The 23,801-nt window shown below is 30.9% G+C and overlaps 2 protein-coding genes across 2 annotated transcripts; one reads left to right on the plus strand and one right to left on the minus strand.

Annotated features, from left to right (window-relative positions):
• The first annotated feature begins 519 nt into the window (after window positions 1-519).
• Window positions 520-2,158, plus strand: LOC778116 (Dof22). The gene has a single exon (NM_001249877.2). The coding sequence runs from the start codon at window positions 755-757 to the stop codon at window positions 1,778-1,780; it is 1,026 nt and encodes a 341-aa protein (NP_001236806.2). The 5' UTR covers window positions 520-754; the 3' UTR covers window positions 1,781-2,158.
• An 11,847-nt stretch (window positions 2,159-14,005) lies between these two features.
• On the minus strand, window positions 14,006-19,984 carry LOC100815189 (uncharacterized). Its single transcript, XM_006578455.4, has 5 exons — window positions 19,845-19,984; window positions 19,542-19,651; window positions 17,591-18,231; window positions 14,568-14,893; window positions 14,006-14,472 (listed from the first exon to the last, which is right to left on the minus strand). The coding sequence occupies exons 3-5, from the start codon at window positions 18,200-18,202 to the stop codon at window positions 14,352-14,354; spliced, it is 1,059 nt and encodes a 352-aa protein (XP_006578518.1). The 5' UTR covers window positions 18,203-18,231; window positions 19,542-19,651; window positions 19,845-19,984; the 3' UTR covers window positions 14,006-14,351.
• Between the last annotated feature and the right edge of the window lie 3,817 nt (window positions 19,985-23,801).

The following is a 23,801-nucleotide window of genomic DNA, read 5'->3' on the forward strand; positions in this document are numbered from 1 at the left end:
TTTTTATTACAAATTATATTAAGATAAATTAATTATCAATTACTTGTTAATATTTTTATAATTAATTATAATGAATAATATTACTTGATGATAAGGATTAAAAGAGAATTAAAATATAAAATATAAAATTAAAAAGATTACTTTTAAATTATAAAGATTATAAGAGAATTAAAATACAAATAATAAGAAAAAAAATTACTTTTAAGCTTAAAAAACTAAAAAAAATTAAAATATAAATTATAGAAAATAAAAAAATTACCTTTAAATTATATAAGATCTAAAATATATAATATATGAAATTATTGAAAACAACCGAGTAATTAAACCCAATCATTAATAAAAAAACATTTCAGTAAATGTTCGTTTTAAGACCTGTATGTTGGAGGATTGTTCCGTACTTTCGAAGCCTCTGTGTGGTGGCCCATCCCGTGCACAAGGCTGTTTCGGTCAATTGTTTTGAAAAATGTTAGAAAAATAGAAGATAGCGATACGAGACGAGCAGTGTATTAGCAGTGCTCTGCAGAGATATTTGTCAGTCCGAAGACTCTTTCTCTCTTCTCTTTCACGCTATTCCCCGAAACCTTGTTTCCACACTGACACACACTCCTTCACCCAACACCAACAGAACAATAAAACATAGTACACTACACAGTGAAAAAGAGAGAGAACTCTCTCTTCTTTCTTTCTTTCTTTCTTTCTCAGTCACATAACACAAAAAACATTACTAAACTTCAGGTTTCGTTTGTGGCCGGAAATGCAGGAAATACACTCCATCGGCGGCGGAAGGTTCTTCGGCGGCGGCGGCGACCGGAGGCTGAGGCCGCACCACCAGAACCACCACCAGCAGCCGCCGATAAAATGCCCCCGCTGCGACTCACTCAACACCAAGTTCTGCTACTACAACAACTACAACCTCTCCCAGCCGCGCCATTTCTGCAAGAACTGCCGTCGCTACTGGACCAAAGGCGGCGTCCTCCGCAACGTCCCCGTTGGCGGCGGTTGCCGGAAATCAAAACGCTCCAACAAGCCCAAAACCACCACCTCAGCCGCCGCCACCACCAGCAGCAACAATAACAATAACAACCCTTCCTCTTCCTCGGAAACCGCTGCGGCAACCGCACCAACGCCACCACAACAACCGCCTCCGCCACTTGAGCTAGAGCATAATTCTCACTCTCACTCCAGCAGCGAAAGCTCCACTTATACCGTCGCTGCCACGGAGGCCATGTCAGCGCCGACAACGAATGCGGTGTCGAACAACAATTTATTACTTGACAACAACCGTGAGTCGAAGATGTTCGCTAACCCTAACCCCTATTTAGAGCAGAGTCGTAGTGGTGGCCTTTTCTCTGACATAGAGAGCTTCAGCAGCCTCGTCAATTTAAACAACCAAGCATTGGGGTTTGGGTTTGGGAACAATAATAGCAACATCAGCATCCTCGATGCGACGTCGTTTCGGTTTGGTGTTAGTGTTACTAATCCGCACGGGAATGATCAGGTGCTTGCGGCACCAGGTGGAGGCCATGGTCAGTGGCAACAACAACAGCAGAATCATCATGAGTTCGGTACGGCGTCGTTTCTTGATCACACCGTGCCGCTTGAGTTTTCTTCGCTGCAGCATAAAGCTGGGCATCAGGGAGGGTTTGGACCGTTGGATTGGCAACCCGGTGGGGATCAAGGTTTGTTTGATCTTCCTAACACTGTTGATCAACCTTACTGGACACACCACACTCATTGGTCTGATCAAGATAATCCTTCTTCTCTCTTTCATCTTCCCTGAAAGTACTCAAGAAATTTCTCTTTTTTTTTGTTTTTTATGACCTGAGAGGAAAAGCGTAAAAGAATATTTGTTTGGAGTCTAAAGCAACGTAGAAAAACAAATTGGAAGAGAACCTGGAAGGAACTTCTAATTAAAATATGTAAATTTCTGGTTTTTTTACTTTTCTTTTTTTGGGGAGGTGATTGGGCTTGATCATAAGTAGTGATGTTCTAATGTTCATGTGAAACTAACATCCATGTTAGTTTTTTTTGCTTATGTTTTATTTTATGTACTTATTATTTGGAATTTATTTACTAGGGGGGAAAACATAGGAGCGTTTTACTTTTTAATATATACTGGGGATTGGTGCTGTAACAATTGTTGTTTGGTTGCGTGTTTGGGATTGTAATCTTATTCTGGCGTGTTTGAGATGCTATTTTCATCCGCACTATTGATGGCTATGAATTTGAAAATGACTCAAAACACTTCGTTTATAATGTGCCACGTCATGGTACATGTTGATAATGACGATAATCATGGCCTGATTTAAGCTTATGGTGATTTTTTTTAACCTTTCATCGTGTAAATTAAAAAAGAGACCTAATTAATTTGAAATTCTGATAGAAAACAAATAAAAATGAATTAAGAATTACTTTTGTTATTTATTAAATTTAAATATTATTCAAACAATTCAATTTTATTATATTAATTAGTTATGTCTAATGATTTGATTTACTTATGGTGGTCTTTGTCATGGTGAATGATAATTTGATCAGGAATGAATATAAATAAAAAAAGAATATAGGAGAAGGGATATTTATATGATTGTAGTGCGATATTGCGATGGAGGAAGGGAAAGGGAAAGGGAACAGTGTGGGGGCTGGAGGGTAGCGAGAAGTCACATCGGCGATGATGACTCCACGTGGCGGTAGTGATGAGGGGTCTAAATGGTGAGTAGGACACGTAGGTTTGGGTGACAAGACATGAATGTGATGTGGGGTTGGGTTTGGTTTGGGTGTGGACTGTGACTGTGGTTGTTGATTCTGAAGTGGGGTGATGATGGATCAATCAATCACTTAGATGCAAAACAGAGTGTGTGTGTGTGTTAAGAGAAGGCTATAAGGTAGAGGAAGAGAAATACTAATGATCAGGATGGAGTGGTGGAGAAGAAGACAGAGCAGATAAATATTGAAGGGGAGGGTGATGATGATGAGGCATCTGAGGTGAAGGTAGTTGTTACTTGCTTATTGATGATGCAGGTGGGTGGGTCCAGCAGCTTATGGTGCAAGTGCGTTATGTGCCCCGGGTGAGCGGTGTGTTAATTTCAGTTAAAATTAATTTTGAAACGTTGTGATTTATATTTAAATATTTTATTATAAAATTAAAATTTAATATATTGCCCTTATTTAAGATCTGACGAAAAAGCTTTTTTTTTCAACTCACATCTGAAATATTTTTTTAATGTAAAATCAAACATAAATTTGTAATTAATAAGTTGTTGTAATTTTTTTTATATTTATCTATAAATTTTACGTATAACAAATAAAATAAGATAAAATTACAAATTTGATCCTTTGTCTTAGAATTCGATTTTATTTTTTTATAATTTAATTTACGAATTTAGTCTCTTAGTTTTTTCAATCATTTTATTTCAGCCTCCAATTGATGGTTAATTATTTACCTTAACCGTCACGTGTCACGTTGTTATTGGACATTAATTGTCACGTGTCATGTTTTCATTGGATGTTAATTTTATGTACCCAAACGTCAACCTCCAATAACACGCGACACGTGACGGTCAATATCCAATAAAAACGTGACACGTGGAGGTCAATGCAAATAATTAGTCGCTAATGTCCAATTTCGGAGGTGAGAGTGAAATAACGGGGTTGCAAATTGAGGGACTAAATTCATAAATTAAATCAAAGGGGGACCAAAATCAAATTCTTAGACAAATAGGAAGATTAAATTTTCAATTTTACCAAAAAAAAAATAAGTATATAATTTATTTTCTTCCAATCTTTGAAAAAAAGTATGTTAAAAAAAGTGATAATATTTAAACTCAATTTTCAATGTGTTTAATCATATTTTTTACTTAAAAGAGAAAAAGGTATTATGAAAGAAGACCATATTTTTTATTATTACATAAAAAATATTATTATGTTTAATTATAAATTATCATATGAGAAATGTTATTGATTAAAATTTATTAAAAATCATCCATTTTGGTGAATTCTACTTCAATATTAAGAGAGGATCATTAAATGATAAATAGATATATCAAAATTGATGATTTTCACCAAATTTCAATCAATGACTATATTATGTTCAATCAATCATTTTAGTTAGTTTTTAACTTTTATAATAATTGAAAAACTTATTTGATTGCTTAGCAAACAAGTTTTTTTAATAACTTCTAACGTTTTTTAAACGCGGCTTAAAGTAGCGTTTTTAAAAATGATAACTTTTAATTTTTATAATTTATTCCCTTTTTGTCCTTAAAATATTTATTTCATTTTCTTATTACCTTTTTAAAATATGTGATTTTACATTTTCTAATTATTTAAACAATTAATTTTAACGAACATCTATGATTTAATAAGTTAGTTTAAAAGTTTTAAGCTACCAGCAAAGTTTGTAGCTAGTTTACCTGCTTAGTAGAAAAATGTTAAAGAGAATGTCACTAGCATTCCTTATTACTACTATTGAATGTAATATTAATTATTCTTTTTCACCAATACCCTACTAATGTCACTTTTGTTTTTTAATCTAATATTAATATTATTCTCTTTCATCTATTTAATAAGATTATTTTTGTAAAATTACTACTCTCTTTTATTTAATTTTCTTTGCATGTGTAAAACAACTTTGGACAACACTTATTTTGGGACAAAGAGAATATCTATGATAAATTTATTTGACTCAAGTGTAAGTATGAAATAAATCATGTTGAAAAATGAATACTCACCTTGCTTGTTCATGATTCCTAACAAAGATTAGTCAATATCTCTAACTGTGAATATTTCGTACCAATATGATAATCAACAAAAAATATGATAAATTTATTATCTTTATAATAAATATTTTAAAAATTACATTTGTTTTAATTTTTAATTAGTTAATACTATAAAATTTTTACATTAATAATACATAAAATTTAAAGGAAAAATAAGTTATATGTATTTTATACTATTATTTAATCACAAAAACTATTGTATTAACAGTTTTCTACAAAAAAAGAACTATAAATTTAGATTAATTGTAACTTTTGATTAGTCAATGTATAAAATTATATTACACTATTAATACATCATCATTAAATTTAAAATTATTTTTTTTTTAAATTTCGTATATAAAACTCATGATTTTCAAATTAAATTTCAATAATATTGCCCAATTGAATTGTACTAAGGTTATGTGACTTTGTCGATACCAAAAAGGTACTGTACAAAAAAAAAAAAAACAAGATTTTGTTGTCGTAGCCTTCTCCTTAGTTAATTTGTTGTTGCCTTGTAGGAGGAGTCCTCTTGTATTCATTCCAATTTCAAGAAGTTTTAGAGTCGGTTCATTTTGAGAAAATATTGTTTTTATATATTTTTGTTTTAAATTATAAAATTATCAACTTTGTTTTTAATATACTTTGTTTTTAAAGATTTGTATTATAAATAATGAAAATAATATTTTTTATTTTTTTTATACAAAATTTTTAAAACACAAAATAGATTAAAATGAAAGTGTCACGTTTAAAATTAAAAGTTAGAATAAGAATTGAAAATAACAAATGTTTTAAGAGTACATTTTTTTATTATAAGTTAAAATTTATCAAAATTACAAAATGTGAGTCTTCTTTCTTATTTAATTAATTTTATTTATCATTTATAATTTTTAATTAATATAAAAATGTGTTTAAAAGGGGATAAGATGCTTTTTTCTTTCCCTGTAATGCACAATTCACGATTTTGGTCACCTTATTTTTAAATCAAGATATTTAATCTTTAATTTTAATCATTCTCTCAGTTTATTATTAGTTGATCATCCATGATCAAACCTAAACTTTGACATGACTTACTGTAATGGTGTGAAAAATTTTAAAAATCTTGTAATTTTTGAATAAAAGGTCATAGGTTCAATTTTCACTAGGAGACATTTTAAATTTTTCACACCATTTAAATCATTGTCATGTAAGTGACATGTACATAATTGATGGAAAAATCAAAATTATTTATTTTAAAAATTTTGAGAAAGTAAATGTCTTTATTTGAAAATAAAAGAACTAAGACTACAGATTGTGGGTTATAAGAAAATTGAAAATGCATTTTAGCCATAGAAAAAATGTTATACTCTTCCAACTTTTTTGTGATACTAAATATTAATGAGAGTTGAGTCTAACAAAAGAGGTTATTATTCTAAAACATTGTGAACCAATATTATTCTTGAAAATTATTCAAATTTAATATTTGAGCATATCTTATCTTTTTCATTTCACAATAAGTATCACATTTGAAAAAAATGTTTTCAAATAAGAGTTATGTTAATTTTTCAATGTAATATTAATTTTTCCCACTAATATTCTTATTAAGTTTATTTTAGTTTTTTAATATAAGAATATCACTATTCTCTTTCACTTATTTAATAAGGTTAATTTTATGAAATTATTATTATTTTTATATATTTATTAATTTTTTTATTTGTGTAAAATAACTTAGAAAGATATTTATTTTGGAACTAAAGAAAAATAGTTATCTTTTACATTTTTTTATCATAACAAACTTAGTTAATTGGAATGGTGTCATATAAGCTTCAATTAGTGTTATAAGGATGAAGAAATTGACTATTATAGGTTCTAGATTCTATACGTGTTTGACAGTAAAAACTAGGTGACTGACATATATTTATTGCCATTATGACAACCATGTGTTAACTTTTGACTGTTAAAATGCTAATATAGGAGAGTAAATGAACGTTTGACCTTACTTATTTAGGCTTATACCTTTGAAAGTGATTTGTGATACTTTTGTAAGTTTTTAATTTACTTCAATAAATTTTTTGAACAAAAATCAAATGAGTTTGGTTTTTTTTTTAGCCTACTTTAGTAAGTTTTACTTTCCAAATTGTGAATAAGTTTGTAGGTTATATTTTGAAAAATTAATTGAAAAGTTAACTTATTAAATTATAAAAGTGTGTTTATTAAGATATTTTAGTTAATTATTTATTTTTTTTACTAGTTAAAAAATTTGTTTTATGATAAATGAATTTTTTTAATAGTTTCTAACGGTTTTTATATGTTACTTGAAAGTAACATTTTTTAAAACGTTAATTTTTAATTTTTTATATTTATTTTCTTTTTGTCCTTAAATATTTATTTGATTTACTTTTTAATCTTTTTGTACTTAAGGTAAAATTTTATATTTTTTATCCATCATGTAAATTTACAATTTTTAGCTAATTCAATAGATAATTTTATCAAATACTTATAATTTACTAAGATAGTTTTTCAACTTTTAATTAGCTTTAAGTCTCCAACTAGCTTTCCAATTAATTTTTCCAAACATAAGCCAAGTGCTCGGTAAAATTAACTATTGAAGTAGTTAAAAGTATAAAATGACAAAAAAAAAACAAAAAAAATCAAGACAAGATAATAAATATATTTAAGGATAAAAAATGAAGAAAATATAAAAAGATCGAAGTTAGAAAAGTGCTTTAAAAATGTCACTTCAACTAGCATTTCAAAAAATGTTAGAAATTACTAAAAAGATTATTTATTGAACAATCAAACAAAATTTTCAACTGGTAAAATAATTTAAAACATAGCTAAAATATCTTGGTGAACATAGTCTTTTGATAACAAAATTATAATAAAAATGTTTGGGTAGATAGTCACTTCTGTCTCTAAATGTATAATTCGCTTACAAATGTGTCGTTGAAAGATGACAATGCAAAATTTAGTCCCCAAAAGTGTAAAAGGTGCGAAAAATATATCTGATCGTTAACTTCCGTTCATCACCATTAATAAAATAGCCTACGTGATACAAATGGACAAATCTGTCATTAAAATAATTGTCAACGTGGTCATTTTTAATTGTTAGCATAGAGACATATTTGTCATATAATATTTTATTGACTTTTCGTCTTCCCATTTCGCTTACAAATGCATCCCCGAAAGATGAAAATACAAAATTTAGTCCATCAGAGTGTAAAAAGTGTGACAATTATATCGAAACATTAATAGTAGATTGTGACTAATTATTATAATTTGGAAAAAATTATAATGATTGGTACACTGTTACAATGTTTATTTTGGTAAATTAGTACAATGTTTATTTTGGATAATTTCTATTGTCAGACAAATTATGGTTGATAATCAATATTATCGTTATTATTATATTTGTTTTAAATTATGTTTGCCAATGTATTATTTTAAGTGATCATTGTAATGTTATGTTTGTAAGGATAAAAAATGACAAAAATTTACTCTAACATTATATTTTACCTTTAAATGAAATGAAATTTCGGGTTTAAAAAATTAGTCTAATAGAAACATATTGATATTTAGGTCCAATAAAAAAATTAGTGACATTTTCGTTCAATAATGGTAATTTATTGATATTTTGGTCTAATAGAACGTACTGACATTTAGGTCCAAAACAAATTACTGACATTTTTCTCCAATAAAAAAATATTGATATTTTCGTCTAACAAAAAATTACTGATACTTACGTCCAAAAATGGTATCTTACTTACATTTTCATTCAATCTAGTCAGTATTACCACATTGGCAATCGTTCCAGTGACAAATTCGTCTGTCTGTGCCACATAAATTATTTTATTAAAGGTGACGGACAAAAGTTAACGGTTAAATGTATTTGTTTCACTTTTTACATTTTTGAAGACTAAATTTTGTATTTTCATTTTTCAGGAATAGATTTATCAATAAATTATATATTCAGGAACAAAATTGACTATTTATAAAAAAAAAATATTTAATGACACTGTTTATTTGAATGGCTATTGAAAGGCACAAGCATGCAAAACTACAAAAATAGAGGAGTGCAATCAAAATGGTCCTAACAATTAAAAAAACTTACTACAAGGCAACCGCCAAACTTGGTTCATGCAAGTCTCGGTTGTAAAATGTCTAACTCAAAATGAAATTGAATTTAAATCAAATTGATTTTGATGAAAATTAATTTTAAATTAAATTAATTTTGAAGTACTTTGCTCAAGTTGATTCTCTTCAATTTGGATCGTCTTAATAAAACTTCACCAAACTCAACCAAAATTGAAGTATTTCAATCATTTTGAACTTGTTTTTCTCTTAAACTTAGACCCAAATCATATTCATAATCATACCCCTAAGGCCATATGAACTTTGTGTCCAAGAGTCGTAGAAGCCGAGGAGGATGGACAACAAGAACTTAAGGAAACTGGACCATGGTCCATGGCTTAGCCTTTCAATGCGACAGAGCAGCATATGCATGGACTAGCTACCACCGCATGCATGCATGTTAGGGCATAGCTCATAGCTACAGTTCTCGTGGCCCTCTTCCTCTACGTAATTGATTGCCATACTGTCACTATTGAATTGGTGTATAAACTTGGTGCACCTGCTCCATCATGGCTTTGGCTCCTCGTTTCCCCACGAAAGCACTATTATTAATTTTATTATTGCCAACTCACGAAGTACATGCCACAAATACCAGGAAAGAGTCTCTTGATCAGTCAAGAGTTTGTTGAATCTCACGTGGTGGGAATGTTTAAAATTTGAATTGTTTTGATTTTAATTTTCTTTATTTTTTAAATGCTTTATTTGGATAAATCAATTTAAATTTTTTCATTTTAAATTCTTTATTTGGATAGGGTAATTCAATTTTCTTCATATGCAAAATTTCAATTTTATATTTTAAATAGATGAAATTTTAATATTAAACTTTACAAAAAATAAACACAATCTAATTTTGTAATATTAATTAAAAAATATTTTCAATTTTTAATAATTTATAAATATAAAATATTGATAATTTTAACTAGGGTTGTTTTACCTGACCACAACCAATGATATTTTTAAACCAACATTAACCAAGGATATTTTTCGGTCGACATCAAATAAGGTTTTTTTTTTTGTAAAAGTATGTTGGGAATATTTGTCAGCTGACGTCAGTCGGAGCTATTTTTTGGCTAACGTTAGTTGAGTCTGTTTTTAAGCTGATGTTGTCTAGATTTTTTTACAAACGTCGGCCTAAAAAATCCTAGCAGGCGTTGACAAAAAAATCTACCTAATATCGGCTAAAAAATAGCTTGGTCAATGCTGACTAATAGAACCTACCCGATGTTGGCTGAAAAAATAGCCATGACCAATGTCGGATAAAAAACCCTACCCAACATCGACTATAAAATAACCTTGGCTGATGTTGGCCAAAAAATAGCTCTGACTGATGTCAACCGAAAAAACTCTAGTGGATGTCGACTGTAAGAACCTAGTCGATGTCGACTAAAAATAGTCATGCTCGATGTCGATCAAAAATAGGTAGCTGGTGTTAGCAGAAAAAACCCTAGCCAACATCAACCAAAAAACCTAGTTAATGTGGTTAAGAAATAGCTCTGGCTGATGTCAGCCAGAAAATCCTAGTTGATGTCAGCAAAAAAATCTCAACCGACGTCGACTAAGAAAATCTAGTTGATATCAGCCAAAACATCCTAGCTAACATCAGCTAAAAAATAACCCTAGCCGATATTGGCTAAAAAATAGCTTTGGCTGATGTTGGCTGTAAAAACTTAACTGACGTCGACTAAAAAATCCTAACAGGTGTCTACTCAAAAGTTAGTCATGACCGATGTTAATAGAAAAAATGTAGCCAACGTCGACCAAAAAAATTATTGGTCAACATCAACTGAAAAAACCTGGATGACAACAAAAAAAAAAAATCCTTGGCCGACTTTAGCAAAAATTTCCCATGACTGACGTCAGTGAAAAAATAACCCTAACCAACATCATCTAAAAAAAATCTTAGCCGATATCGACAAAAAATAACTTTGTTTGACATCATACAAAAAAATTATGACTGAAAAAACATCGGCCAACGTCAGTGGAAAACAACTTATGTCGATATCGGCCATAAAAACTTTGGTCACCCGTAGTTGTGAGTGTTGAGCGAGAAAGAGTCACGAGCAAGAACATGAGTTAGAGTGAGCATCTTCGGAAAAAGAATTTCAAATTCTATATTTTTTGAGAGAATTTGAAATCTTTCTGTTTTAGTCAATCAAAATGATTCATAAAAATACCAAAAATTAAATCTCCTTTCAAATACTCTATCCAAATAAGCTATTTTACCATGAATCATTTTAAATTCCTTGAAAAAATGAATTCCCCTATTAAATTGCTCCATCCAAACACACTGGTAAATGGAGTGGACCAATGAAAAAAGGGATATGTTTAATTTGTAAAATATAAAAGACTGGACAATACAAAAATATTTGTCTAACATTTAATTTAAAAAATGACCGAATGACAATACAAAATAAAGAATGATGAACTAGACAAATACCAAAAAACTTGTAACTCATTAAATTTTGTACAACTTTTTGTCTAGTATCTAACAAAAGTAAAAATACAATACTATCCATATTTTCTTAGTTTTCATTATCCTACATTTTTTTCTTTTTCATACGCACTCCCTTCTCTCAACCTCCCTCTCTCTAAACATCCGTTCTTTGCTCTTCCTTTCCCTCTTCTTCCCTTTCGTTTTTCATTCTTTCTTTCTTCTTTCTACTGGTTTGTTTCACTTCACCTTGTCGATGAGCACCTTGGCTGCTAGCGAGGACCGTATGGATTGTTGTTGTTCCCTTTTTACTCGTTCTTTCTTTTCATTGTTAATTTATTCAAATGTTTCCATTGCCATCTTCATCCTTCTCGCTATGTTTTTTTTCTTTAGGCCAACATAGGTGAGGCCGCATCGCGCCCCCGTGCCGCCACTACCATCACCGTGACCCTGTGGCGGCCCCACACTGGTAGACCTTATGCATGGTGGCATCAGGGGCTACGCCTCTTCCCTGGAGGTGCCTCTTCTTTGTTGCGCCGTCAAGGTGTTGTTAATGCACCTAGGGTTTTCCAATCCATTCATTTACTTGCGAGTTGAGATGAGTTGCTCTAACTCGGTTCCAAGCCTAGCCCAAAAAAAATAATAATAAAAAAGAATTAAAATGGGCAGGAAAGGTAAGCCTAGTCTGAATTAAAATAAATACTGCTAGTTTGAATTGTTTCTTAATTTATTATATGATACTTATAATATATAGTTAAAAATGTATCAACATAATTAATAAATTGTAAGTTTTTTTTATATAACAATAAGTCTAAAATAATGCTTTAAATATATCACAAATATTAATAAATTATAAATATTAGTAAAGCATGATAATAAATTTTATGTTAAATAATAAAATAATTTAAAAAGTTTCAAAATCTTGTTTTGTATCTTTTTTTAGTGCAAATCAAACTATCGACTCTGATACCAATTCTTTTACTCGTCTGAGCTGGTCACTACGTTGAACTATCGACTCTGATACCAATTCTTGGGAATCTGAGGGGTAAACGCTTGGGAGATTTTCACCAATGGACCATGAGCAACCACAAAAAGTGAACTTGACACCACATTTTAACTCAAAATCTTAAGGCTCAAATTTATGGGTCTTATCCTCATTTATATGGTGCTCAACCTTTCCCATTCGTATCCAATGTTGAACCTCACCTTACACTTGTACTCTAACAATAACCTTTGTGAAAATCTTCGTTCTCTCATAGAGCTTATGGTATATGCATTTGGCAACTTGGGATGGAGAGAGAAAGGTGACAATAATACTCTTCTTTTCTTAGTGGCATTCCACTACGTGTACGACCGATGGTCTTGTAGAGAATATGCTTATTTTTGTCTTGTCTTATTACACACTTGAAATTCAAATGATTAAACAATTCAGAATATACGAGGGAATAAAGATACATAACATTTTAGCATGAATCATCCTCGTGAAGCAGACATGTGCGCTATATGATTGTTGGACGATAGAAAACTTATATAGAAATGTTGTGTTTCTTATCTCCAAACTAGGTGTTTAAAAGAACTCTGTATGTAGGATGCTAGAATTTACAAACTCTTGAATGCTTGTTCAATTATAGCACATTGGATGCTAAATAGTCTTTTATGCAAACAAGTTAAGAGTTGTATTGGACGCAAGATATAAATAGTAGTCAGAGTAATAAAGGTTTAAAGGATTTCAATATATACTAAAGAGGTCTTGGATGATAGTATTTTTGTAAAGCTTAATGAAATTGAAATCCAATAGTCCATCAAATTTAATACATTTGTTACCATCAAAATCATGCATAGAGGTTTTGAGGAGTTAGACACCGTCTAATGTCTTTGGTTCTAACAATTCTATGTGGAAAAAAACTTCCAAAGAGAAAATAAAGAGCAAGATGAACTTGCAAAAAGGAGTTGTGAAGAAAGATAAAGTGATTCTAGGGTTCAAATCTTCTAGATTTATACCTAATTTTGCTATTTAATTATTAAAAACAAAGAATTATTAAAATATTGTTCAACAGTAGTAGCATCAAGGTCGCATGACAAGAGGGAAATACTCATTCTTTATACCTTTTCTTATACTTACACCTGTTTAAGAAATGATATAAAAATAGCTATAATAAATTGTGCAAATAACTTAATTAAAAAGATCCTGGTGAAGAAAGAAGAAAGGGAATCATAGAAAATAGAAATTCATACATGGCCAAGATATTCTATAATCATCTCGCACTTATATTTAAATTTCACGGGTGGATTAGATGCATCTCGGCTTAATTTTTTTTATAAAGGATTAATTATGTTTTTAGTTTTTTTAAATTTAGAGATTTGTCTTTTTTAGTTTCTAACTTAAAATTTATATATTTTAGTCTCTGAACTTTACAAAATATCTTTTTAGTTCCAGTTGATTGATTTTCTGTAGTTTAGAGACATAGTTTGTATTTTTTAGTTTCTCAAAATAAAATTTATATTTTTTAGTCCTTTAAATTTAATTGTTGCTAATTAATTTTTGATGATTTAAATGTATAATTTATGATGATTTTTTTACCGCAGGAGGAACTAAGAAAAATATTCCATGAGAAACTAAAATTTATAAATTTTAAATTAAAGGACTAAAAAATTAAACATCTAATTTAAAAAACTAAAAAGGCTATTTAAGCCGAATCCTCGTAAGCAGCCAATTCGTAACAGTTTAGACAAAATTGGCAAACTACCACTTACAATTCAGTTAAGGTAAAGTATGGATAGTTTCAGAGCAATATATCTTCCTAACTATAAACACATTTTGGAGAGAAATTTGCACACTTGGTTGTATTATATTACAATATAAAAAAGGGGGGAAGGGGGTATAAATAAATAAAACCAAACACAGTCTTTAACTAATGAGTCATCAAAATGGAGATGCCAAAAATAATTTGATATGACCACATGTATCCTATATTTATAACACCATCAAAGTAAACACCGCATACTAGTTTTTTCTGAATAATCTTCACTGCCAGTATCTGCTAAACTGCAAAATTTTAGCAATCAACTTTGCAGCAGGGAAACCAAACCCTTATCTTCTGCCATCGGTCTTTTCTCAATTGACTTTTATCAGCTTCCAACATTCTCTCGGGACTTCCATTCCATTCTGCAGGTAATCTGTAAATCATGCACAGTTAGGCCTAAATAGTTATAACCATAGATAGCTTGTGTAATGCCAAAGAGAGACAGAACTTATAGTATAAGAAACTTACATGGGAAAAGCAAATGAATGAGTACTGCTTATGCTATCATTAGAGTGATGAGAGGCACTGCTAGATGTTGTTGCAGGAGCAGCATATGGTGTTCGACCTACAGCACAGGAACAGGAACAAGTTTCTTGAGGATCATTTTCTTGTCTTTTGCCCGAACCAGATGGACTGTGTGAGTTTGCCATCTTAGATCTACACATGATTGTGTCAGCAATTTGAACACAATCTGAACAACTTGGAAACTCCACTTTGCTGCCAATTGTACCCAAAAATGAATTTATTTGCCAATTCTTGAAAGATCTTGAAAATTCTGCTTCCTTTGTTAATGCCTAGGGATTGTAAAAGACAAAATGGTTCAGCAAATTCAGAGATAGCATTTTCATTCAAAGATGACAATTAAAGCTATATTTGATTTTCCATTTGAGATGCCCCAAACTCAGTTTGAAGAATAAAGTTGGTGACATGCGTTATTCTTTATAGTACGTTTGCACATTAAAAATTGTTAGGAAAATCAGTTTTATAGAAGCAAGACTTGGGTTACTTTTGCAAATTTAAGTTTAACCCAAACTTTAAGTTTGAAAACTTTATTTCAAACATTCACTAACTTGTCTTTAATATTTAATGGAAGAAATCAAGTTCAATTTTGTAAGTGTGTAAAATTTCATTGAGTTAATAATTACAAATGAGATTAGTCTCTAATTCAATAAAATAAAAAATATTCGTGATCTTTAACCTAGGACCCAAATAATCACCATATTTACTGAATTTGCAGTTAATGTCAAAGAGATTAGACGTTTGAGTTGAGTGAAGTATGGAATAAGTACAATGACAAATAATATTTGCAATTGATTCATCTTAAATCTCAATCATCAAAACAAATACAATTAATACTTTTTCCCACACGCTTAACCTCCAAAACTTATAAGAAATACTGGGGTCCATCCCAAAAACCTAACAGTAAAATGTAACATCATATCGATATAACTTTTGGAATTAGTTTCTAATCCACTACAGTTGTTCTAGGTTCACACTCTAACTAACATTTAAGAATAAGATTACTTTCATTATAGCATGGTTACAGTATTAAACATGTACATTCATGCGCCATACTTTCCAGAGCCAGAAGAAAAATAAACCTAGCTAGTTTACACACTGAGTCCTAAATTGTAGCTACAAATGTGACAAATCAGCTCAGAAATAAAGCATGTCCCTTTCAAGAGACAATTGTATTATCAGGATTCAGTTCAGTAGCTAAAACTCAATTTAATCATTGAAACAAATAGTGAGTTTGGTGATTATCATAATAAACAATAACAATGTTATCCTCAAAGGAAAAAATAATAATGTTATGGGGTACGAATGACTTTTCACAAAGGGTTATGAAAGACTTTTTAATCTATCAAGAGAGAGACAAAAGTTGTTCAAAGAAATTAAAAAAAAGAAGCTAAAACTTAATTTAATCATTGAAACAAATAGTGAGTTTGGTGATTATCATAACAAACAATAACAATGTTATCTTCAAAGAAAAAAAAAATAACAATGTTATGTGGTATGAATCAAAGGTATCAAACTTGAGAGTTTATGTAGACTCGTGAGAGTTCTATAAATTCGACTTGTGGACTCAACTCATAAACTCATAAGAGTCCACTTCATATAAAAATAATAACAAAATATCTATAAATAACATATCAATTAAATATTTCAATAATATAATAAAACAAAATAGTAAATCATAAATTTCACCATACTTAAATAACCAAGTCTAGTAAAACATCACTACTAGATAATAACTTGCAGATGTTATAATAGTGATAAATCATTCTCATTGAGGATTTGATGTTATTAGAGAACAAGAGTTTGATGTTATTAAAGGTGAGAATTTTTGTATTTGAAAATAACACACTAAAGGAAGATATGTTAAACACTAAACAGACAAAAAATAATCCAAAATGACTTATCTTTTGGTTTAATTTTTTTAACTTGCTGACTTGTTGACTTGATAGTAAACTTGAAAGTCTACCAATTTTACTTAAAATTTATAGAGTTTACCCAGAGTTTCCTAAAAAAAGAATTTACTCAAGAGTCAACTTTCAGATGGTAAGTGAACTCGTAAACTTTTAAGAATTAACAAGTTAATTCGAGAGTTTGATAATTATGTTACGAGAGTCTACTAAAATGACTTTTCAAAAAAGTGTTATGAAAGACTTTTTATTTTAATCTATCAAGAGAGAGAGACAAAAGTAGTTCAAAGAAATTGAAAAAAAGAAGCTCTTTTAAAGGAGAAATTTCACTTTCTTGTGTTTGACCAAATTAATAAGCATTTCCCATCAAATAATTGGCTGTCATGTTATGATTCAAGGGTGGTCCAAACTTTAACGAATTTTCTAAAAATGCTTTTTCATGAGTCCTTCTCTATTATTCTCCAAAATTTCAAACTGACCATGACAAAATATAGAGTATAGGCTTGAGTAGCCAGTAAACCACACACGTTTCTAAATAAGTAAATGACAACTGACAGGATCAAAAGTTCAAAATCAAACAGAAGATAACATATGAACAGAGAAAAAACAAAAAGACTTTCTCATTAATTTTACTTTTCTTTCTCATAAAAGCAAAGCAGAGTTTCTGTTCTGTCGATTTTTCATTTTTCTTATAACTGGCAAGGACACGCATAAAGCTAATCTATCCATTTTCTAGTAGTGTAAGTGGAGGTGGTGCTGCATCTAGTTTTTTATGTCCTTTAGTAGTTCAGTAACAGTGTGTAGATGGCAGGAGGTAACTCCCTATATGGGTATTAAGTCTTGTTTCAATCTTTTTATCAATCATACAATCAAGCATATTAAACAAAAGAGAAGATATACACCGATGTAGGTGGTTTAACCAACCATGCTAAAAGAGAAGACAAGACTCCACGGTATATTTTATATTGCTTAGAATATAAGTATTATAGTCTTAGTGACAATATTCTAAAAACAATTAACTCTTTGTCCAAAGTGGTATACAGGCATGAGATTAAAGTGTCTCACCTCTCTAAGGGTCTCTGGTGTTGTCTTCTTTGTGAGGTGGTCAATTGAAATCTTGTATCCTGAATCCACTTCACCATCCATCACTAAACCTCTTGAATCATAAAATTCCATTGCATCCTTAAGGGTAAGAGGTTTAGAGGCATACTCTGGCCCATTTGAATTGATTGACATTGCTTCCATAGTTCTTAGATTTGAATCTCTTCTGCTTGTCATGTCATTCTCAAAGTGACGTGACATTATATCATGATCTAATGCGCAATCTTCTGACATACACTTGCCTTCTGGTGACACTCCCTTACCAATGCAATTGTCCTTGACAAACTGCTGATGGTCCTCTTGAATAAAAACAACAAGCTCTGGTATATCATAGTCCATGACATTCATTCCTGCAGAAAAGTTCTTTCCTTTGCTATACCCTGACAAGTCCCCTGAAGCATTAGTAAAATGCCCTACATTGAACAACCTCTTTATTGGAATCTCCCTTGTCCTAAAAGTATTATTAGAATTACCCTCCAGTCTGTCCCTTACAATTTTCTTGTGTTCTTGACTTCTTTGATCTTCACAATGAAATAAATGTGCATGTTTCATGCTGCGTCCTCTTGAATTTTTCATCTTGCCAAAATTATCGCATTGTCACTACACTGCAAAATCTGGTGGTGAGGTTTGCAGGATAGAATTTGATAGGAAAATAGTGGTTCACAGTTCACACAGCAAGTAGAAATATGCAACCCAACACAACATATGAAGGTTTTAAACTGTGGTCACGGTAACAATTGCAGTTTGTCAAAATTCTTGACATAGCAGAAAATTAAAGGAAATTACAGCTGATGCAGTCAAAATCGCAGTCACAAACCATTTTTTAAAACCTTCATATAGTTAAACATGTTGGCAATCTATTGATTAGGAATTTATATACCAAGAACATACAAATGTGAAAGCACTCTTGAATAAAACTAATTAGATTAACATTATACTGTAAAATAATATAAATATTTGGGTGTAATGCAACCTATAACTATTTTCTCTTTGTTGATGTCAAATACATACAAAGAATTAATGTAGACATTTACAGATGAGAGGACTGAAGAAAATTACTTCATTTACACTAGACCCTATACGTTAGTTTGGTATTCCTTTAAAACGGCAGGTGGAGAATTTAGGAATGAATTTATAAGAAAATTATTTCAAAAAAATAATTTCTAATTTTTTTTCGCTGGAAATTTCTAATTTTTTTTAACAATAATTTCAAGGGGATACCAACTGTAGGGGAAAATGACTACGTACCCTTGTAATTGTCAAATTCAAGGGGCCAAAGGATTGACAATCACTTTCAGTTTTCAGGGAAATCATTATTGCTGCAAACCGATAAATTACTTTGATTTCCTATGTTTATCTTGTTTCAAACTGATGAAATCAATATATGAAGGAAAGGGAAATAAATTTGAGCAAAGAAAAGTAAAAACAACACATGAAAGAATCCTATCTGTGCAATACACTATTTGAATACAGATAATAAAAGGATAATGATGGGTAGAATACTTAGTTTCCAAACAGAATGATCGATAGAATCTTCTAGGGAATGGGAGCCTGTAACGTAAACCACGATAAACATAGATAGCCTAAATTTGCGGGGTATAAAATAAGAAATAAAAAAAATCCCAGAAATCATATCACTGATGAAAGGATACTTTAGCCATGGCACAAATGCAGACATCTAAAGCTACATCTTTAGTCATGTTCCCCCCCTTCCAAGAGTGATATAATTATCTCAATAGATTTACAAATTTACAAATTAGAATCAAGAATCAAAATTGTGTTCTTTAACATTCTGAAAAGAAATAACTCATGATGAACAAACCCAAAGAAATATTTATGCAAATTGATAAAACAAAACACGAAGCAAGCAACAAAAAAGTCATAATCAGAGTGATATGAATCCAATTCCAATTACCAATATGTGATGTCTCCGAAACAAACTCAAAAGTCAAAACTTTCTCCACAGCATCGTCTCATGCTTGGTTTATGCCTTATGGATCATTTGCAACTCCAGTTACTAAGCCGCTGGAAAGAAAACGCAGAGTTATGGCCACACTGGTTTCGATAGAAACGGTTAGTAGAAAATAAAAATAAAAAAGTGGAAAACAATAAATGGACGGTTCAGAATAATTAATATCCGTAAAAAAAATACCAAACAGCCAGATTTCACAACAAACAACACAGATATTGCTTGTATATCCTCTAACATGATTCATACATGGCATGCATTTCGTGGTTTCTTATGGTTCTTCTGTCCATTCCTCTGTGACATGCTCTTGCTGTTTGGTGACCAAGAAATTCGCATGATAACAAGATAAAGTAGAATGAAACTTTTGTGAGTTTTGAATATATGATTTTTTTAGTGGGGTGTGTATTTTTCTTGAACGGTGATGCAACTCAATAATGATGGCTATTCATTTCAGCGAGTAAATATGTAGGTGCATGTATAAGTAAAATTTTTAATTTTGAATTTTTGTTGAGGCATTAATTAAATTTCCATAAAAAATTGTTGCCCAAGGGGAAGTTTCATTCAATGGGTTCTCTGGCCTTCCTTCCGACCTGTGTCATCATCCATGCTTATGGTTATCATGTTTTTTTATTTGAGAAGAAACACAAAATAGTCTTTCATCTTGAATTGGCACCTAATACATATTTCTTCAACTTTTAATTCCATATTTAATTAGAGGAGATTTTCCAACCTTATAATATATTTTTTTAAAACTCAGAATAAATATAGTTAGATAATTTAATTACATAAAAATAGTTTAATGACGATACATTAATAACAGATCATCGTTGGTATAATTTTTAAAGTAGTTATTATATAACTCAATAAATTTATCAAGCATGGTCATTTGTGATCATATGTTAGTGTAAAATTATTTATTTTATATTTATTATATTACATGTTTTCTCATAAATAAGAATAAGAATTTAATTTTCTTTTATCAAATATATATATTTCTTTTGAAATTAATTACAATAAGCAAATATGCATATTTAATATTTTTAATTTGTCCTTAAATCACTAATTACAAAAAAACATGTATTTCAACATGAGAACATCAAGTTTATTAGTTATCTTTTAAGGAAGATTGAATATTAGTTATGAAAAGGATATTATAAACAAGCATATTAGAAATATTAATTAATGGACAATTATGACATTTCAAAGTGTCTTCTAGGATATTAGTTTCTATATTTTATCTTTATTTCATGAGATTCTTCTATACAGTGAGATCTATAGTTACTCTTTACCCATTAAGCTAGACCCTCTTTAAATCTATTCCATGGTATTATATATCATTAAAACCAATTTAAAACAAGAATTATTACACCCCCAGAATCTTTGTCGTTAGGGTTATTGTGTGCTAATAGTCCATTGATGAGTGCTCTATAGATTTCGCCATGATCTCCTACAAGCAATCTCACTTGACACTCCTATAGATGATTTCATCAAATGTTGCTACAAATAAATACACCACGCATAGAGGGATATCAAAATCATTAAAAGCTATATATACTGTTAAACTTTCTCACAACCACATAAAGCTTAATTATAAGCTTAATATCTCATTAGTTGAGTGTCTAACATTTTCTCATACCGTGGGAAAGGACTACAAATTAAAATTGATTAAAATCAATGTAATGCTAGTAGAATTGACAAGTGACTTGTTCTACCCATATGAACCTTGTTAATTAATGTAGCTCCATGTAGAGCTTGTAGCACTATTACAAAATACACTTTCAACATTCTACATCGGTTCTAAAATTGATGTTGAATGTATCAATGTTAACATCGGTTTTGGAGAATCGATGTTAACATGTATATGACAACATCGGTTCTCTAAATACCCGATGTTAAACACAATGAACAACAACAAAAAAAGTGTACGCATGATGAACGTTGACATCAATTTTTCAGTAAAATCGATGTTAATGTAATACATTAACATCGGTTTCTTACGATAACCGATGTTAATATATTTCATTAACATCGATTTTGCTAGAAAACCGATGTCAACGTTGATGATGCATACACTTATTTGGTGTAGTTCTTTGTGTGTAACATCGGTTATGTGTACATAACCGATGTTAATATTCAAATGTTCACATCGGTTATTTATAACTAACCGATGTTAATGTACAAGAGTTGACATCGGTTATCTACAGATAACCGATGTTAAAATACAAACGCTGGCATCGGTTATACACAAATAACCGATGTTAATATACAAACGTTAACATCGGTTTTCTATTACAACCAATGTTAAGGTTCATATCGACATCGGTTTTTGTATATAATCGATGTTGTTTATGATATTAATATCGGTTTTTGTTAATAACCGATGTTGTTTTCAAGTATTTTTTTTATATATACTTTCTGTTTTTACAGTAAACCCAAAATTGTACCTGTCAAATGTAATTTCAGGAGGCCTAATTCACAGCAAATAAATATTTTATTATGCTTTCAAGCAGTTTTAATGATAATAAACATCAAATAATTGATTTATCATAAAGAACAACCATCAAATGAATTCAATGTTCATGTTACATAGAAAATGTAAAAAATGTTAAACCAAAGTAAACTAAAGCTAAAGATAATGTCCCTAAATCCTAGGGTTGATCTCTAACTCGGATATAAAATTGTGCCCACTGAATCCGCAATGCTTTTAATCTCTCTGGCTCCAATGGTCTAGGATCGTTAAAATACTGCATGATGAAATAAATCATAATAAGTTAATAATGTAATACAAATTATAAATAAATCGATTTTGTTTGAAATAAACTTACCGCTTCCCAATTATTCCTAAAAGTTCCTAAAATGATGGTGGACATCCAATGCATCACATAGTAGCCGCACTCAGTACTTCCTTTTTGTCTATTACACTAAATACATAATGAAATTTGGATATTAATTAAACAACTAGTGTACAGACACATAAAGAAATATATATAAGTGGAAGTTTTATGTAAATGACGTACCTTGACGACAATCCACCTAGCATAAGCCTTTGATTTAGGCTGTGGAGCATCATCAAGACCCTTGATAACACTGTTCCATATGAGTAACAATTAAAAACTAGTGTTGTACGTTGAGGTATTACAATGTAAATGTATTGAAAAGAACACTAACCTATTAATAATCCCCTTAAGGTAGTTGTCTGGCCTGTTATGCAATGAACAAAACCAGACAACTAGGTGTTCCTTGGGCAGGATGACCACCATCTGCCAGTGTCCGCTGCAGTGGAACCTAAAATGGGTTAGTACATTAGTAAACATTAATTAAATTTAGTTATTTTGTGACTTACCCATTTAGGTAGGCTCCAAGATAGACATCGCGTTGTGAACTCTGCATCCAACTCTTTATGTAACTTTCAGACTCAAACTGCGATTGCCTAGACCTTTGAATGGACTGTGGCTCGAGGAATCCATAGATATCAAAATTCCCCACTCGCATACATGTTTCAGTGAGATGCCTGTTTATGTTAAGTCAAAGTTAAATATTTATGAATTGAAAGCCATAACTTAGGTAATTAAAAGCCTTTTATATAAAGACTTATAGAATCGACAATTGGAACACTGATATGCTGAGACATTGACCACCGTGTGCGATTTCGGAGAGGTCTTCGTGCTTTATGTAGAGGGGGAAATCTGGATTAACGACCCCGAACACGGTGGCATCCCATCTAACCTGATAAGGCCTCAAGAAAAGCTCTGGGATGGTCAATGTCATCAGATAAAGCGGATCATCGACCTCCGGATCGAGCTTCGGAGGTGGTTTTGCCGGAGACACAGCTACCTGTTCATGAAACAAAGTTAAATAGCCTAATTTGAGGCACGCTTAATGAATTAATTTAAAAAGAAGGAACATATAGTAAAGACAATAAGTACCTGTTGTGATAAAGACTTGACCAGATGTGTCAGCGAAGCAAGGAAGGTGTGAAGTGTCTGCCCCACTAAGGAAACCTCATCAGTGGGTACATGAACTGGAGCATCTGCATCTGTAACCTCCTCCACACTCATCTTTACTTGGCCAGGCAATAAAGGAGTGTCATGAACAACAGTGGATCCCTCATAAACTCTGCCCATGGCAACCAGGCGGACAGGATCTGCTTCTATGTACAAGCCGCACTTGTCAGAGTCACCCGTCTCAGGATCATTTCTTGAGGGA

This window comes from Glycine max, chromosome 4 (genome assembly GCF_000004515.6).
Source record: "Glycine max cultivar Williams 82 chromosome 4, Glycine_max_v4.0, whole genome shotgun sequence".
NCBI lineage: Eukaryota > Viridiplantae > Streptophyta > Magnoliopsida > Fabales > Fabaceae > Glycine > Glycine max.